Consider the following 19,558-nt stretch of genomic DNA (forward strand, 5'->3'; position numbering starts at 1 on the left):
CACAGGCAATGGAAAATAAGACATTTAGTTAGTTCCTATTGGCAGGCTCCTTCCTGGAAAATATGGCCCTCAGCACGTTGAAAAATCTCTTGGGAAGACACACAAACTACAACTTTAAACATCCCCCACCGCCTTTCGCTCAGCTTTTACTGCAGAGCACATCATACAATACAGAACATCCCTATCACTTGCTGGGATCCACTGTCCTAAACTATGTCCTATCCCGTGGTCATGTGCGCTGGCAGCTCATTTATGGGATGATACGGAGGCGCAGGGGGAGAACAGACCAAAGGAAACCTCTGCACCGTGCAAGTACTGCTCAGCAGTGGCCAGACCACTAGGGTCTTACAAACTTCGCTTTAGTCACCAACACAAGATACAGTATGTGTTGCTATGAAGAACAACAGCTCTGTTATAGCCAGACCCAGTACACTCTGGGAGATGCTTGCAGCCCATCACCCCTATGGACTGCCAGGCCCTCTGCAAGGCCTCTGTGCCCTACAGAGGTCAAGTGGGAATGGGCCGTTGCTGGCCACAGGGAAACAAGCCCACTGGATGTTACTAGAGCACCCAGGGTGTACATGCACAGCACTGTGCACTATGCAACGGAAACTTATGCTGCATGCACGGTCCCTCATTATCTAGCTGCAGTGCCGGGGGGGGGGGGGGGGGGGGGGGGGGGGTCCCGCACAGCTCCAGGGTTGGGCTGCAGCAAGTACAGAGGCTCCCTAGCCATCAGCACCCATCCATACCATGCATCAAGTTCTGCTTTCGGCCTCCCATTTCTAGCATACTGTTCTGCTATGCTGGCCTTTGCACATGGTCACATCTGGGGACAGCAACAGGCTTTCAAGTGATAATGGTACTTCATGTCAGTGCACACTTCTAAAACAGATTAAAAAATACTTGGTTTACTGTTAGACTTTCATTTTGCAAATTGTGCAAAAGTTCTGCACACTACTCAGATGCGGCTACTGCAAATCGGGCCAGCTCTTAAGCTGAACAACTCAACATACAGAACTCCAATACCCACTGAATCAGAAACTAAACATACACAATTACCACCAGTTAGCAGCCAGTGATTTCAGCTCAGGAAAGTCTTGAGCTATTCCTCTTTATGCAGCTTTAGTGACAGCTTGAAACTATTTCCAGAGTTTACACAGTACTGCCAGCTACAGGCTAAGTAAATGCTTAGCAGGAAGTACTAAGTACTTAGCTTAGCACTAAGTGAATAGCACAAGCCTTTTCCTCTGCCCAAAGACTCTGATCAGAAGCTAGAGTCTCTCTTTAGAACCACGAGCAGAAATGGTAGATGCCATTTCTCAGCTGCAGGACCTGTATGGAATGAGAACTCCCCTTGTGGCTACATATCACTCTGCGGGGTGGAGAACCTTTGCCTTTATCAAGACTCTTCTTAAGGCTTTTCTCCGAAGCTTGACGCTAGACTCCAACATGTGACAGGACTCTCAAAGAGTTCAGCATGCTTTTCACTCAGCAGTTAAAAGAAAACCAGGACCAATCTGGAGTTCCAGGGAGCTTTTATTGAGTTTCATAACAAAATCAGGATTTTACCATTTATCATTTTTGCACTTGGAACTCATGAAGCTCTTCACAAGTCAGTGCTGCGATGCACAAACAGCCAGAGAAATACATTCTCAACAAAATACGAGCTCCACTGGAGAGTTTGTCAATTACCAATTTAACAGAAAGCCAATTTTCCCCTCCCTCCCCTGAATGTTTTCAAGGAAGAGTCCACAATGTTTGCTGGTTAACAATAAGAATACCGACCTCTTGAATAGGGACCAGTGGATTATCATACTCCACCTGAATTGTAAATTATCTCTCTTCTTGAAATTAAAAGTTCCAGTTTCTTTCAATAAAGGGAACAGTGACTATTTTCTTCTCCTGACGCCCCTTCCCCACAATTATTGGTTAAAATACAGCAAGGCTGTATCTTAATAAACCCATCCCCCCCACCCCTCCTTCCCCTTTTCTAACTTTGCTACAGCAGAATTTAACAATGCTTCCTCACATAGGGACATTTTAGCAACACACAATGGTAATCTGAGCAAAACCTACAGGATAATCTGCCAAAACCTCACTTTGCAGATTGGATGCATGCTCTTTGGTCTGCAGACCTGGCTTATTATGAAAAGAAACAGTTATTCACAAAAGATGGACCAGAAGCTCACAGCAATCTGAAAACTCCCTGTGCAGACTACTGCCACCCAACCTTGACCACAGTGTCCGTACCACTGGGGTTTCTGAGAACAAAATTTAGCTCATCCTCAGAACACAACAGCTGCTCGACCCCAGCAGCATGCAAAAGTCCAGCACAAGGACAAGAACCACTGCAATGGCAGCTCAGGAAAGGCATGGCACCTCTGTAACTTCTGTAACATAAACCTCTGTAACATAAACCAAGGCAGGACAGCTGTCTGCTGTCAGTATCCTATCAGTCATTTGAGAAAAACAAGTGTGTGAAGCATTTTTAAATCCTGAGTAGGCACCCTCCCCCACCCCAAGTAAAAATAAAGAACAAAAGATCAGAATGAGATGATTTGATACCAACATGTACACAACATGAATTCATGTTGAGCTTCCTTGTTCTTACCCACAAAAAAAAAGTCACAAAGGGCAAAGGAAAGATGCTCCCATCTCATTCTGGAAACTGAAATACGTATTTGAGACCAACCCGCCCCCCTCCCTTTGGGAAAAGCCCTCCATCACCCGCAGCGCACTCCTGACAGCACACACGCAGAAACCAGCCCAGTTCCTCTAGAGTAAACTGAAGTTTCGCGTCACCCTCTTCCTAGTCACTTCACCCAGCCATAAAGCTCTATTTAATCAGATTCTCAGAGTGACACTTTTAGACTCAGGAGGGAAAAAATGACAAATACATCAGATTCTCATTCACATTATCTTTGTCATCACCAACACTGAAGGTTCCAACTAATGCATACATGTAAAGGCTGGTACATGACCAGCAAAATAGGAGCTTGCAAGGTATCTCTGGAAAACAAGATTTATATACACTTTGTATTCCTGGGTAGGAAAAAAAAAAAAAAAAAAAAGAAAAAAAACAAAAAAAAAAAAGAAAAAAACAACAAAACCCAGAACAAAATTCAAAAAAAGTCTAAAACAAACAAAAAAGAGAACTAGGATTATCCTAGTCATTTGGAGCATCTTTCCATTTGCAAGATCGTATCTGTTAGAGATAGCCTACTAGCACCAAAAATAAGCTGCTTCCTCCTTTACAAGAAGCAACTTAAAAATGGTGCCCCTGATAGTTTAGGTAAGTGCCCAATCCTCAGTCTGAGGCCAAGTTTAATGTAATACTTTCAAAAGTTCTGTGCTTCCAGAGGGACCACCAACACATGGCACCAGGCTAACCTACCACAAATCCAAGCAGAGCGCACACACCCAATTCAATACCGCTATCCTGTTCTTGTTACACGTGTGTGCCCTGGCAAGACACAAAACTTATTTACATTTTTCATTGTCTTAGTTGCACTAAAATGATCCCTCTTCCGCCTCTCTGAAAAAATCATAAGCTAGCTGCAGTACAAGAGCAAGATTTTACTTTTGGTCAAAGTTAACCACCCACAAACTCCCACCCCCCCACCCTCAAAAAAGCACCCCGAAATTGTTTACATTTAGTACCTGCCAGTCAGATGTAAGCTATGTGGCTCACAGAGTGTCTGTGACCAAGCTCTCGAGTTTGTACTCTAGTGCAGCATTTGCTACAATTACGGAGTCACTGCTGACAAAAGAAAAAAAAATCCCAAATGCAAAAACCTTTCCATCTTGTAAAGTTGTTGTCAGGAGGCACCTGGATTCTATTTATGATCCACGAGAAAACAGATGGGTAAGTCTGCCTTGTAGTTCCAAATTTAAAACAAAAGGAGTCTTAAAAATGGGGACAAATTAAGATAATTCCTGCCTCAAAGGTAAGCAAGCGTGGGGTGAGTGCAGCATCTGTATACACAATAAATGACCGAGCAAAAGGGATTGCATTCGTATAGGTGCCTCCTGACAGTGTTGGTGAACAGGCTAAACGGGAATTTATAGAGTACGGTTTTTGATTTGTCTCACTCCTTTTGCCTGTAGATCAGGCCAAACATCAAGCATGTTGGGAGGGGCACAATTTAAAGCAACACTATTTGATCAGAATGCATTTTTCAGCAATATACAATGCAAAAATGACAGACAGCAATTCATGCCAAAACAGAGGAGATGGCAAGCAGCTTTCTGCAGCTTCTGACATTAACAGGGGGTTGCCCTTACCTGCACACAAGTCTGCATAGCGGCCGCTCTGGGCAGAAAATGCACAATGCTGCAGGAAGTATATCAATCCCATAAAGCTCCAGAACTGCCAGTTTATGCATGTAAATTGGTTTTCTGTAGTTTCTCTCAAACCTAAATCCACACCTTATGCATACACTGCTCAGCAGCACTGACTCCCACTGATTTCCCTCATGCCATGGTGGAACACAGGTCATGGCCCCCTTCAAAGCTTGTCAAATTCCTGAAGTTTCTAAGGGGGAAAAAATCGAAAAGCATACGCCAGCAGGCTGAGCTACAGATGCTGAGGCCTCACAGCCCAACAAGTGATCTCTTCCACGCGAGCGGTAACAGGACCGCGTTGCTAGCACCAGAGCAAACCCACCCCAACAAGGGACGCTTGTAGAGGCCTGCTCTTCAGGGAGGTCAGAGCACTTCTCATTGTTTAAGTGTTGCAGAAAACTGAGCCCCTCTCATCTTGAGCTGCTCCCATAATCAGTCTAATCCCTTTAACCCCAGCAACCTTCATCACAAAAGAAAAAGTTATATATGAACCCAAACAGAAAACAAAAAAACATATTTACAAAGTTTGTACAATATACACATCTGATCTTCTATGGGACACACTGCACCAGAGGAAAGAGGGCCATGGCTCTGAGACAAGTCTACATATCAAGTGCTGTTAACTACTAATGGAGACTCTTAATGGTAACCAGTCTTTAGTGTTCTGCTAGAGCACAGGGCTTTTGTTATGGCTCCTGCAAAGGATGACAGGCTACTCTTTCCTTCTGGAGCTATAATGCTGCACCTAATCAGCCCAGATATTAAGTTGGTTTTGTTTTAAATACAGGTATTTACAGTGTGGGTGAACTGCAGATGCATATCAACTCCTCCAATTTAAAAAAAAAAAAAAAAAAAAAAAAGTTGAAGAAAAAGTAGTATTACCGATACCTCCCAGCCCTGGGCTTGAGTACTTCGGGAGGAAGAAAGGGGGAAGAGAGGGGAACTTTGACCTGAAACAAAAAACAGCTGTTGATTCCTTGGGCTGTGTCAGAAAGGTGATATTCTGAATGGTCTCATAGCATAAGGCACTTTGCACGAATAAGTAACAAGCTCTTTAGCTTAAAAACAGATGAGTAACCAGGGAGAAGTTGAAATGCACTCAGTCGACAGTTGAAGAATTTGAAATAGCAGACAAGCTCATGTTCATCAAGATTCTTCTCTTTTCAGGGTTTCTCTTCTTCCCTTGCTGCCCCTCCCACCCAAAGAAAAAAAAAATAAAACCAGCAGTTAGTGCAACTAATGTTCAATCAGCACACAGTGCAAACAAGTGGAAAAACAAAAAGATATTCCTTCTTTTATCTTCTTTCTTCCTTGCTGCCAAATTTAAAAAGAAAAAAAGGCCGAGCTCTTTAGTCTTCATAGTTCCGAAATGAAAAGACGAAGAAAAACCCACAAAGAGAAGGGTATCCCCAAAGAAACGATGTGTCACAGATCTGGATCAAAGGGCTTCACCTTCTGGCATGTGTAATCAAAGCCTGAAAACAACAAACAAAAAAACAACCACAAGATACACATTTAAACCAATTCTATGCAAAAAACAGTATACAAATAGTGAACCACACTGACTATGTAACAGCTCTGGAAAAGGGTCTTTGGAACAGCTAGACCCCAACCACAGCTTTGCAAGAAGAGGTGCTGCCAATGCCCTACTATACCTATGGAGCGTGACTATCTACTGATTTCTTTTCCTTTAAGAACTGGCACAAAGTTCTCGGGCAGAGGCACAGCCTTCTCCTGAAGGAAACCACTCAAGAGCCTTTTCCTCATTCACCACCTGGGCTTTTTTAGATTTCTTTCTGAAATATGGAACAAGCTCAGTCAGCAAAGCACAGTCTGCCAAGTCAGCTTGAAGACAGTCAGTGTTTTCTTAAACCATTCTACAAAGAATGCCTGTCTATGTCATTTAGGAGCTTTGCTTTCATCAGATGCCAAGGATGACAATTAAAAACCAAGAAGAAACAGCTTGATCTAGTGAAGCTCCAGACAGAGTTAGTCACCTTATTTCATGACAACTTGGCCATCAGCTCCTCAGGAAAGCTGACAAGAAACAGACACTGCCAGGCACTAGCATAGGCTTCCCAGGGAAGTGGCTGAGTCACTATCCCTTGATGTGTTTAGGGATTGTGGTGTTGTGGGAAATATTTTGGGAGAACTTTGTAGAGAAGGAATGATGGTTGGACTCAGTGATCCCGAGGATCTTTTCCAACCTGAAAGATTCTATGATACTATTCTATCTATGATTCTATGACTAGGTAGGACTATCCTTGGGTGATTTCAAAGAAGGACTGAGGTTTATTTTAATGCCATCTAGCAGTCTGCTTCTGTGGACACCTTCTTTTTCTGTCACCCAAGAAGAATCTCAACAGCTTCACTGCAATTCTCTTTCGAATTCACAAGCTCCAAGAAGAGTACACAAAAGAATTTTTTTGTAACGCAAACTGTATGGTATCTGACTGGCACAACACAGCAGCTTAACTAAAACCAGATCAAACCTCATTCCCTTGCTATTTTGCTTGTGTGCAATGCAGGGCAAGTTTTCTCCTCACAAAAGGATTCGACTCCACAATTTTTCCCCAGAGAACGATCAGAAAGTGCACATTTGAGTCTCCAACAGTAAAGCCTCATTTTCTTCTACAGCTAAGCAGATGACCTCAAGTGGCAGCAAAGACAAATTACAGCTTTACTCTTTGGTTTGAGTTCTATGAAGCAAAGAGTGCAAAAGATGCAGCACCTCCAGCTTGAACACGTTCCTTCTAACCTTTGAGGACCACCTTTCTCTCTGTTCCTCAACATTTCTCATTGTAGTTAAATAATACAGCAAGAATTCCTTAGACTACTAGTAGCCATCCTGGCCTCTTCAAACACAGCTCCTGGATCACCCCCCTCCCAATTTCTGGTCTCCTTAGCATATAGTCAGCATTTCTATTAGAATAACCTAAAACTTACTCATCCTTCCCTCCCAGCTTAAGCACATCCACAGAATTCTTTTCACTGTCAGTCTATTTCAAATCCTTGTATTCACATTCAGAATCTCTTCAGCACACCTCTTTCCTTCTTCCCCTGCAATAACACTCACATACCAGCTCTTCCTTCATCCAACACAACTTCTCTGTTCAGGAAGGTATTTACTTACGCACAGGTTTACTGTTTCTCATCTTCTACAGGTTCGCTGTGGTATTCTGCCACATACAGGCTCTTGTCAATGTTGCTTGGTATGGGTTTAATTTCAGTTCCCAGCTGTTCCTCAATGCTTTTCAGGTTGAACCGATCATCATAGGTGATCAAGTTGATGGCCAGGCCAAGATGACCAAAGCGACCTTATCAAAAATAAAGAAAGTAATAACAAGACTGAACTGAGCCACAGAAGGCTGGATGTAGAAGTCTGCAGATTGTGGAGTTACATCACTCTATGATGACAAAAGCAAACCCTGACTTTGCCACAGGTCTCCACCACATTCGCATCACTTTTTCGTAAGAAGTTTTGTACTTCGAGATGAGTAGGACAACCCAGGAGGTTCAAAATGCCCTCTAAGCAAAGCTCAAGTATCACCAACAGAAAGTCTTCCACTACAGCATTATCCATGTCCAATCCTTTTTCAGTAACAAACTTCTCGACCAAGTCTGAACTACAAAGTTCAAGTATGCTCCTATGTTTTCCTACCTTTCTTAGGGTTCATTTTGCTGATGTCCATACATTAGAAACACATTTTGGAGCACAAACAGTAGAAAACTATGCTTAAGACACCACAGAGGTTTTCAGTATAGAATTTTCCCAAACTCTAAACCAGATAATCGCTATGTCTCTTGAGATTAAAGCAAAATATATTCGTTGTTTGTTGTTTTTTCTTCATTGGGCTGTTCAAGCCAGTTTCAAGAGATTGGCCATTTGTGAGGATAACCATCCAAGAGGATACCCAAAAATAAATCTGACAGAAAAAGCAAAGTTATCTAAAACAATTCTCAGATACAGCAATAAAAAACAGAAGCCAATTCAAGCCAAAGAAGCATCACAATTGTCAGCAAAGTTGTACCTAAAAGATGTTCTTGCTCTCACCTGATCTGCCAATACGATGGAGATAAGTCTCTGCCAGCTTTGGGAAATCAAAGTTAATCACCACATTCACAGCTTGGATATCAATACCTCGGGTAAACAGATCTAAAAGATCAGGTCACAAGATAAGTTAACCTCAGTGTGGTCAAATGCTGATGACATTCAGGGTGGAAACATCAGGAATTATTAACAGCATCTTGTGCTCGTCTACAGATACAAACTTCCCTTGTGTCTAAGCCAGTTTACATACAATTCTTCTCTAGCTTATTCTTGCCCTTTACCCATTATAAATGTGAATGATTCAAAAAAAAAAACAAAACACCCAAACACCAGATCTGTACAGCTATGCCAAAAAAGGCAGCTAGCAGAAAGGTATTTTTTTCCACATTCCAAAATTTCTGAGCAGGTTGTTGTCTAAAAAAAAAAAATCTCACACGTGATTCTGCATTGCCAATGTCACAACAGACTGGACATCTGAACTACATCCCATTGGCTCAACTATTCTTATTCTTCCGCTAGTGATTTTTGCTAGGATGACCCAGACACACATAGTGATGCACAGACATGCCATGGTACTGCCCACACAGGCTGAACAATGAAGAACTCTGATCATACACAGACAAATCAAACACATATTAAAAAAATAGAAAATTAGCTATAAACATTTAAAGAATCAACAAAATTTAAATACTTAAATTCAGTGATGCTAGCCACAGTTCTACTGATATTTCATAAAGCTTACGAACATCTCAGAGAGCACTCAAATGTGAAGACGCTCAAAACATAACTAGTGCAGAAAAAACTACCACAGTAAAATGATTCCTTAGCTATCTGCACCTTCGTGGCTTATCACAAAAGACAAAAATCCGTACGCCTAAAGAAGTGCCGGACCCTGCTACATGCAGGCTTGACAAAAACACCTTACAAAAACATGCTGTTTTGTTCTATTACAAATCAAGTACTCTGTTATACATGGACTAATAACTAATCTGCTTTCTATCACAAACTTTATATACAGGAAAACGCTTAGGAACTCTTACCAGTGCAAACAAGATTGCGGCATAAGCCATTTCGGAAATCGTGAAACACACGATTACGGTGCTCCTGGAAAAAAGATAAAAATTTAAAAACCCAAAGCAAAAAAAAACCCAACCAAATAGCTGTGACTTTCAGGTATGTTCAAGTTACAAAAACTAAACTTCGATCACGTGAATCCCTCTCCCTTGTCATTAGAGAGCAGCTGAGTCAAACCAAGGTGCTGATACATCTCTTAGCATTTCTCACCCATATATTCTAAGAATTTATTAGAGTGGCCCTTAACTGACTGTCTTTCAAAGCCTCCTAGAGTTGCTTAAAAGCCACCTCAGAATAAGAGTATCTTAAATTACAATTACATGAAACACACATTAAGGAAGTTAAACTGGTATTTTGACTATCATCTTCCCCCAGCCCTCTGACAAATCCAGTACATGTTTTACACATTCCCTTAGAAACCAAAGCTGGAAGTAACTTCATTTTCCAGCATGGAGAAAGTATCTTTCACCACTGATTTAGAATGATCAGGGGGGCAATTGTCTGTGAAGGCACTCACAAACAAGTCTCTTTGGACTGCACAAAGATTAAATAATATCAGTAGTTAAGCAGTGAAATTAATGGCAGGAATGACAGAGTTGAAGGGTTCCAGACAAACATTTTGTCATAAGGATTAACTTCCTGACTGATCACAAGCACACAGAAATCAGACTTCCTTCAAGGAAGTGCTCTTATATACCACCTGCCCAGCTACCCTGAATAGTTTGGGAAGAAGGTGGGGGCACGGGGACTTGCGTCTAAAACCAACTTGATAGCAAAGCAATACACGTTTCAGTTTTCTAAGAACACACAAATTTAAAGCAAGCACAAGACTTTAGTTGTGCAATAAAGCCTGAGGTGGTATGGAATAAACTGCTATAGACTTCACACTCACCTGCCTCATTTTAGCATGGATATAGAAGCAGGAATAGCCCAGCTGGGAGATCTTTTTGGCGAGCAATTCAACCCGTTGAGAGGAGTTGCAGAAAATAATCGACTGGTTAATTTGGAGCTGAAAAAATAAGGAGGGTGCTCAGTAAACACAGCATTTTATTAACAAATGATCCAAGGCACATCTACATCCCTTCCATAAAGATAGCAAAGCAAGTATGCTGCTGGTAATTTACACAGTGTATGTTTTTGTAGAAGAGGGGGAAAAATTTTAAAAAGTTCTGACACAAAGGTGCAGGACAAGAAGCACACATTCTGATAAACTGCACATTTTTACAAGAAAAAGGCATCCTTAAGCAATTTTTACCACCCTCAGTCCTACTCTCAATTCTGAAAGGAAAAAAACATCCGTACGCTCTTGACCCTGCCCTACTGCTTACCCTGGAAAAGAGCGTATTGAGGCAGTGTACTTTCTGACGCTCAGTTACATAGGCGTAGTACTGGGTAACTCCCTTCAAGGTTAGCTCCTCCATCAGATTTATCTCATAGGGTTTCTGCAAATGGGAATTCTGAAAAATAAAGGTAAGAATAAAGCAGGTATACCTAGATGCAAAACAATGCTAGTTCTTTCTACCCTCTGGCATGAGGATGCACCACCTAGCCACTCACTCTGCATATGGATGCAGAATGGACACACAAAACAGACAGGGTGGGTAAAATTCCTCAAAGGGTTACTTATAAATCCAAGGCAACCCAGCTCCCCAACCAGAAGCACTCTCTGGAAGCAAATCAGTGCAGACAGCATGCACCTAGCATGCAAAATGGAAAACAGCAACTTCTAGGCAAGAACTGTGCAGCCTACCTAGCTTTTCCACTAATGCTATTGCGGGTGAGAAATTGTTTTCAAATTTTTGTCCTAGGTTTAGGCTGATTTAGATTAAACACATGAAGCCTGGATGCATTAAGAAAAATAAGCACCAACACCAACTCATTCACATACTTCACATGCAATGTCACCACCATCATACCTATATGAATACATCTGCACTCACCATGAACTTCTGCACACTCAAAGGGAAAGTGGCTGAGTAGAGCAAAATCTGTCTGTTTTTAGGTAGTGTGAGAATAATGTCTTCCATTATTTGAACAAAATCTTGAGAGAGCAACTTATCTGCCTGGAAGAAGAGAAGTAATAAAGCAAGTTAAATTAATGGCACAGTATTTCAGTCTTTTGGTAGTACCACATTGGGGGAAAAAAACCCCAAACAAAACCAAAACAAAAAAACTCCCCCCCAAAAAACCACAAGCAAACAAATAAACAAACAAACAAACAAAAAAAACCAAAACCAAAACCATTCCCTCTGGAGCACAAAGAGCACTCCAAAAGATGTGTGATTTAGATGCTGGAGAGAGGACTCATCAGTAAAAGGACGTGTACTATCTCCTTGATTTCGGTACTTTAGATTTAAGCAGAATCAAATTCAGGAAAAATAAATGCAATCTAAACTGAAAACAATTAGTAGGGTTCCTACCAGAATCATCCAAGAGATGACTCACCCAACTTTTGACACAACTAGTTGACAACTTTCACACAACTATTTTCTCAGCCTCTCACTCAGAAGCCTATACACTACTGAATGCTCATAATCACTTTTATATACTATTATGTTGTAAGCACGGCTTGCTCGTTACAAACTAAAACCAAATTAAATGCATTCCTTCATTTCAGAATAGCCTGTTGAAATGTTCTTCAGAAATAACAAAGAGTAAAGGCAAATCTTCCTAGGTTCTTAAAAGATTCACATGCAGAAAAACTCTTCAGCTGAAATTCCTTTTCAAAAATCTGCAAAATGGATGAGCTGCAACTTTATAGGGTCTAAACAAAGTCTGATTTGTTGCTGTGCGTAACGAGTAGCCTTGCGAAGACACAGCATTGCTTTAACTTGGTGTTAAAATCCCAAAATGTTTAACAGGAGCAACTTGCCTCATCCAATACTATCATCTGGACATGCTCAACTTTTGCTACTCCTTTCTTGATGAGATCGAGAATTCTCCCAGGGGTAGCTATCACCACATGCACTGTAAGGTTAGAAGAGCAAAAAAAAAAAAAAAAAAAAAAGTTAAGGCGGCTATAAGAATGTTTCTGGCATTCATGGCCATGTTTCATATGTACAGTTTGAGAGAATAATGACAGCATACAAACAGCAAACAAGACATATTGTAGTCAATAACAACAAGCAGAAATTCCACTGCCAAACTGTAAAAGCCACGAACAAACAGCAACTGTAGAGTAGCAAAAGTGCTCTGACCTGTATCATCAAGCCTCATTATGTCATCTCGCAAATTAGTTCCTCCTGTTGTTGCCATCACTTTGGCACCTCCCATGTGTTTGCTGACTTGGATACAGATTTGACTGACCTGCAGGGCTAGTTCACGGGTGGGAACAATCACCATTGCTGAAAGTTAAAAGCATCAGTGTGAATTACTTGTAACACACTGTGTATCTTAAATACAAATCCATAGTGGAGACAGACTTCATGAAAGATGTAGTTCCGTGGTTTTGGAGTTCCACTCTGGGTAAGAATGAGACTGAGAAACTGCTTATGACAAGACAAATTCTGCTCTAGGGTTCTCCACCCCTCATTATTCCCTCCGCTCAAGTCCCCCAGCCAGCACACTTGCATATTATTCCAAACGCACTTTCCAGGACAAGAGTCCAGAAGACATCTTCCAATTCAAGCTTTCAAAAGCAACTGTGGGACTTCCCCATTAACTTTATTTGGAATTGCAAACAAATAACCTGCAGTGCTCAACTTCATTCATCACTTTTATATTCAAGGCTGCTATGTAGCAACTGTTACAATTACCCGGCTGCAGTTAAGTGAGATCCATCTCAACTGACCTTGTATATTGTCCTTCTTTAAGTCTAGCCGTTCAAGTAAAGGAATGAGGTAGGCTCCACTCTTGCCTGTTCCATTTTTCGCTCTAGCCAAGATATCCCTACCAGATAAAGCAATGGGGATGCTCTCCTCCTGAAATGCAACAACAATGCATGCACAGTCAGAAGCCACGTTACCTGAAGAGGCTCGCCAAATTTAACAATAACAGTATCACATAAAATCCCACTGTTTCATGACCAGAACATCTGGCATTCGCAAGCACTGCAGTCTCAAAATAGGAAGCAGTTACACTTATCAATAAAGAGTGCCCCAACAAAGCAACAGCTTGGCTCTCCATATCCCACATAGAAGTTCTTATCTAGCCCGGTCATAAAAGAACCAGGGTTCAGGTACCACAGGAACAGTAAACCCATACTCACAACTAGAACAAAAAGGAAATAATAAAAGGAAATAAAATAAAAAGGAATAATTAGGCAAAAAGTGAAGAGACAATGACAGTCTCTAGCTAACTCGTGCTACACAAAAAAGATACCCATGTACATCTTAACATCAGGACCACCTCAGCCTGTGCAGTTCAAACCTGCACGCTCCTGTGATAGCATCTGTCAGTCCACCCCCCCTACGTCAGCCACTGCGTGATTCAGTTGGGTGTTAACACAATCCTGCCCTCTCCAAAAGGCCATCAAGTTCTACCATTCACAATCCCAGTTCTCCCAACTCATTACGTGAATAAGAATTTCTATAAATTTACAAAAATTAAACGCTGTTTATAAACAACCTGAATAGGAGATGGTTTTTCCCAGCCCATTTCAAAAATTCCCATCAGCAACTCCCGTTTCAAACAGTAATCTTCAAACTCGTTTCCTTTTGTGGAGGTCACGTCCTGAGTATTCAAAAAAAAAAAGTACATCCATAAAAGTAGGCCATACAGTCCACAGCTGTAGATTCATCTGACTCAATGACTGTTGATGCAAGAAGATCACAAAGTGCATTCCACTACTATGCAGGAACTCCCACTACTCTGTGCAGTACCAAACAGGGGAGAAGGAAACTTCAGCTTCCTCATAACCAAACAGTACCGTGAAAATGCACTGACTTTCTATCTGCCTTGCAAGACACTGATAATCAGTTCTATGCTGTAACATTAATACATTAGGAAATCAACAGGAAATAAACTCTGGTTTTGAGCTTTCAATGAAAAGCATCTCTTCCACGTACATGTAGAACAAATTAATTCTTTGTTTAAAACAGCAAGAGCTGAACTGTCTTTGAATCTTTGCTTGCGACAATTATTTTGCCGCTGCAGTTTCTCACACATCTTTTGTTTAATATTTATTCCAACAACTCAACCACCTTACCGAAGTTTTGATTCTCAAATCCTTTGGAGGGAGTTTTAAAGTCTTCTTCCAGTCATCACCAGGTCTGCAGCAAAAATAAAAAATAGGGAAAGCATCTGGTCTAGTAATTTTATTTTGCATTTTTATTTTCTTAAAATTTAGTGAAGAACATTTAACATCTGGACCTCCTGAAAGCTAATAGCGCCCACACATAGGAGCTCAAGTCTTGTTTGAGCTAAGCAGGACACAGCAGGCAGGAAACTGCAAACAGAAAATCAGCAGTCTGCCAAGCACACAGGGAATTTGTGAAATCTTGATCCAGTCGTGATTCAACCCCCATTTTTAGGGCACTGAATCAATCCAGTAGAGAACACCGATTCAAAACAGAGTGCTAACTTAGTCATATGACAAAAATTGGCTATAATAGATCCACAGAATTATTTCCTCACTTAAAAGAAAAAAAACTCTCTTGCCGAGGAAACATCCATACATTCACTCTTAATCCATGAGTAATGTGAGAAGGTAACAAACACTATGGGGGGAGAAAATGAAGTAAGCACACACTCCACTTGTTGATCAAATGTTGTATTTTGCTCTGTATGAGATCTTAACATGCCATCCCCTCTCTAAAGCCACTAGGCAAAGAAGAGTAAGTCCTCTTCTTCCTCAGTCCCAGGAAGTCACAGTGAACTGTGAAGAGTTCAACTCAGTCTCTTTAAAGTAGATCATAAAAAAAAAAAAAAAAATTAAAAGGGAAACCATGAAGGCAAACTTTAAGAACCTGAACATTCCATTTTACCCACTCTCTGACAATGACTGGCATTTCCTTTGCAAATAATCAAGTAACAAAATAAAAGTGAATGTTGTTCAGGAGGAGGTAACACGAGATAAAAAGTAAAGGAACACATTACCATACCATCCAAGCCTTTTATATCTTTCAATGTTTCCAACCAGCACACTCAACATTTTATTAGCACACTTCCAAAACCAGTATGATAGTAGGAGGGTATCACAGTGGCACCACATTATTATCTCAACTCAAGCTTTGATGAATTAGAGCCACAGCACTACAATGAGGAGAGCATGCACTACTCTTTAAGATTAATGACAAAAATATAACCAACTTAAAGAACTTCACACCATGAGAAAGAACTGCAACATACAACTGAAAAGCACACACAAATGAACTGCAACTAGGTGGCATTTCCTCCTAGGTCTTAAACCTCAGTTCACATCCTTGTCACTACAACTTCCCACTCGCAACAAGCACAGAAAATAGAATGCTGCTGCTCAGGGGGCGACCTCTGACAAGCAGTGATATATTCTGAAAATCAAAGCATCAAATTTGATTTTCACAACAAGCACACTGCAAAGATCACTTGTCGAAGAGAAGCTTGCACATAAAAACACAGCTTTCTCTTCATAATGCACAACATCACAGGACAGTTCTAACCACCAATATCATTGAACAGAAGAAAACATTTTATACACAGGAAACAAGAACACTTTCCCATATGTGACTTTTAAACACTGCTTTTGCAGCAAACGATTCAGAGACTTACTTAATAGCGGTGGTCATACTCTGTGCTTGCTGTTGAGTGCCGTTATTGATTGTGTTGGCATTTTTCAGCTGGTTCATCTGTTGCTGAGTTTGTGTGCCTCCACCTCCTGAGCCCCCGCTGGGTTTTACAGGGCCTCTCAACTGCCCATTCTGACTGGATAGACCCATTATAACAGGGTTCTCTGTTCTGGCCGTGCTCATGTTTTTATTTGTAAAGATGTCTTTTTAGACTTCAAAACTTTGAAAGTCAGTACAGAAACTGTAATAACAGTTTATTAGACTCTCCAAAACGAAGAGATAAATAAGTCTTGCTCAATATATGAGTCCTCTACTGCAATGCAGGCAAGCACCTGTAAGTCACTCAAAAGTAAAGTAGTAACTTGCTCTGATGCACTGTGGATCAACTTTTTTTTAAAAAAAGCCCTCTAACAAAGTTGAATTATATCAGCATTCACTTACTTCAATCTGAAAAAGAAGCAGACAATAACAATTAGAATGTGAACTCTTTTGTATGTAAACTACATCAGTCTACTCTTACATTTTAAGAATCACTTCTTCCTCAGCAGCGTGCAACAACAGTACTTGCACGCTAACTTTTCTGGGTTTTTTTGTGAAAATTATCAACACGCATGTCAAAGTTTTCTCCCCTTTCTGTAAGCTGTGCCCACCACCTTCAACCACTAAAGACAATTTTTTAAACAGCTGTCCTTTCAGCAGCCTTCCAGTGAGTAACAGCTTGAAAAATACCACCTACATCCCCACCCCATAAAGCAAGAACGAATTACATCAATTGCTTTGTCAGTTCTTGAAATGCCCTCACTTCTGGGACCCAACAAAGCAGCCCTGAAACCCTAAACAGCAATGTAATACAAAAAATTCTGACAAAGGAAGCAAAACCATGGTATCAAGAAGACATTCCAGCTAGAACTGATGAAACCCTTAAGTTACTCTGAACACTACAAAAGGGAAATTACTTTTTTCTTAGTTAATAATAAAAAACTCTCACACACACACAGGGAGAAAAAAAACCCACAACAACACTAAAAAAACCCCACAACAAACAAAAAAGCCAGTAACAGTTTATCCTCCTCCAACCTAAAAAGCTAGTTCAACCAGCCTACTCAACTTCTAAACTGGGTACTGATTTAATACTGTTTAGAACAGCAAAGCTTACAACATCATACAGCTGAACTGACAGTAGCTTCCTGTTTTGTTAAGTCTAAGTGACTGACCCTAAACCAAAGCAGTAATATACATTTACACTAGATATCTAGCTTCCTGCTTATGTGTTCTGCATAGCATTACCTTCCAGCTGTCAGTAATAACTCATATTATGCTCAAAAAGTAACATTTAGTATTCATGAGTTAATACTGACACAGTATTTAACAGAAAGGTTGGCAAAACTGTAAAGCCTGCATCTTACATACAGAAATTAGGCATGATTTAGGAAACCAAGACTTGCCAAATCTGAAACCTTTCAGAAGCAACAGAAAGTAGGCTTGCCTGTACAACCTCTAGTCACAACACAACTGCATCTTGGGAAAATACAGAGCACAAACCAGCAGACTACTGCTTCCTAACTTTAGCGTACACAAAAAAGTGCATTTCCCCAGAGAAAAAAAGGCTCATTTCAAGAGGATGGAAAAGGAATTCAGACTCTTCCCATCTGTGTCCAAGCATGTCAGTTCTAGCACCAGAGAAAATCTTTTAAGTCTGTAGAACTAGAATTCTTCTGCTATTGATCTTCCTGTCTGGAAGCACCATTTTCAAGGCATCTTTGAAGAGAGATTTCTCCTGCTCGTTAACTTCGTACAAACGGGACGAGTCACTGAAGTAACCAGGCCTGCCTAAAAGACCCAGACACCTACGCCAACGAGGTCTTCATTATTAAAAGAGACAGTACCCCTCGGTCCCTTAACCTCCCTTACTAACTACAGTTTATAAGAGAGGAACACAGTTCCCCGCTCCGGAACTACAAGCGCCTCCATTTCACAAACCAACAGCGCGACGGCACAAGGCTCCCCTCTCTAGCCACAGATCACGTAGGGAAGCGGGCTGAAGGTAAGAGACCCACCGCTACACTTTTCCCATTCTCTGCCCGCGGCCGGCCCCCTGTGCCTCGATGGAGCCGGGCTGGGCCGCACAAAGCGGCCACGCAGCCGGCCCGACCGCAGGAGCCCCCGCCGTGCTCATTGTTTCCGGCGAACCCAGACCGCACTGCGGTGTCGCCCCCGTCGCCGCGGAGAGCGGCACGGCCTCCGGGCCCCGCGGCAGGGCCGGCGCCGCCCGCCAAACGCAGCTGCGCCACACCGGCACCTCCCGCCCGCGAACAATGGAGCGGCTGCCGCCCGCCGCTCCGGCCAGCACCGAGCGCCGCGGGGGCCTCACCCTGCGCGCTGCTCCCGCACCCCAGCCGCTCCCTCGTCGGCCCGGCCGCCTTCGCCTCGCTCGCGGCCCCTCGGCGCCGCCAGGCCACGTTCAGGCCCCACCGCTACCGCGGGCCTTTGCAGGCCGCGAGGCTGGGCCGGGCGGTGGCCGGGCGGTGGCCGGTCCCTCCCACGGCCCACTCCCGCGACCCGGCGCCCTGGCCCGTTCTCACCGCCACCAGCCGCGCTCGCCCCTCGCCCAGGTATAAAATCCTCTCGCCCCCCCTTGGTGCCTTGTTATGGCGACTCGACACTCCAAGATGGCGGCTTCCTCCTTCCTCCCGTGCGCCCTCCCCCTCCCGGCGGGGCAGGGCGGCTCCGCCTCCCACGCACGGCGCGTGCCACGCCCTCCCTCGGGCACGTGATCGCGTGGAGGGACGGGGGTGAAAGATCTGAGGGCGGCGGGGCGGGGCGAGGCAGTAGGTGGTGGGGTTGTCGCGCGTGTTCGTCTCTGAAACCTACGCGGACACCAGGCGACAGGGGTGGAAACCTTCAGCACCGTCGACTTCCCCTGCTCGGAAGTAGCACACAGCCTAGACCTCACGAAAAAAATACTGAAGACATTTCCAGTTGCCAAAAAACCCCCTAGAAAGTTAATGTGACTGTTATAGCCGTTAAGACACAGTTAAACATGAATGAGTGGGTCAAGGCAAGCGGGACCCAGAATAACTACACAGCACAACAAGGGCTGGACACCGGTATTTCATTTTATATACCTGTTATTTAGGCAAGGATTTTGAAAAACTGAGGCACAACAGCAACACGATCTTCAACACTAGCCTAAAATGCTGGTAATTCCAAAACTGATTTGCAGGCAAATTTTTGTTTAAATGCCAGTTCTTGGAGTTGTAAGGGATCTGTGGGTCATGGATGTACAAAGAGGCGATGCTGCGCCTTCCCCCGCCAGCTACAGTACAACCATCCCCATTAGGACTGGCAGCTCCTCCCATGCCATGATTTCACAAATTCCTTC

The 19,558-nt window shown here is 42.6% G+C and overlaps 1 protein-coding gene across 4 annotated transcripts; it reads right to left on the minus strand.

The window, feature by feature from the left end:
* Positions 1-3,066: 3,066 nt before the first annotated feature.
* On the minus strand, positions 3,067-18,882 carry DDX6 (DEAD-box helicase 6). Of its 4 annotated transcripts, none has more exons than XM_071768929.1 (14): positions 18,759-18,882; positions 16,160-16,623; positions 14,619-14,682; positions 14,039-14,143; positions 13,263-13,392; positions 12,670-12,816; positions 12,345-12,439; positions 11,413-11,535; positions 10,801-10,929; positions 10,365-10,481; positions 9,439-9,502; positions 8,402-8,503; positions 7,485-7,664; positions 3,067-5,822 (listed from the first exon to the last, which is right to left on the minus strand). In XM_071768929.1, the coding sequence occupies exons 2-13, from the start codon at positions 16,357-16,359 to the stop codon at positions 7,489-7,491; spliced, it is 1,452 nt and encodes a 483-aa protein (XP_071625030.1). In that variant the 5' UTR covers positions 16,360-16,623; positions 18,759-18,882; the 3' UTR covers positions 3,067-5,822; positions 7,485-7,488. The 4 variants fall into 4 exon arrangements, with proteins under 4 accessions (XP_071625030.1, XP_071625028.1, XP_071625031.1 ...); XM_071768927.1 differs by having other exon boundaries at positions 11,413-11,531; positions 12,341-12,439; XM_071768930.1 differs by having other exon boundaries at positions 5,575-5,822; positions 7,481-7,664.
* Between the last annotated feature and the right edge of the window lie 676 nt (positions 18,883-19,558).

The sequence above is a fragment of the Heliangelus exortis genome, chromosome 26 (genome assembly GCF_036169615.1).
Source record: "Heliangelus exortis chromosome 26, bHelExo1.hap1, whole genome shotgun sequence".
In the NCBI taxonomy this organism is placed as follows: Eukaryota; Metazoa; Chordata; class Aves; order Apodiformes; family Trochilidae; genus Heliangelus; species Heliangelus exortis.

Excerpts from the sequence above, each read along its gene's own strand:
- DDX6 (XM_071768929.1), bottom strand. The coding sequence starts at position 16,359 with ATGAGCACGGCCAGAACAGAGAACCCTGTTATAATGGGTCTATCCAGT. Across the intron at positions 10,930-11,412 it reads TGAGTGTGCAGAAGTTCATG|AATTCCCATTTGCAGAAACC; the intron begins GTGAGTGCAGAT and ends TTTATTTTTCAG. Across the intron at positions 9,503-10,364 it reads TCCATGCTAAAATGAGGCAG|GAGCACCGTAATCGTGTGTT; the intron begins GTGAGTGTGAAG and ends TCTTTTTTCCAG.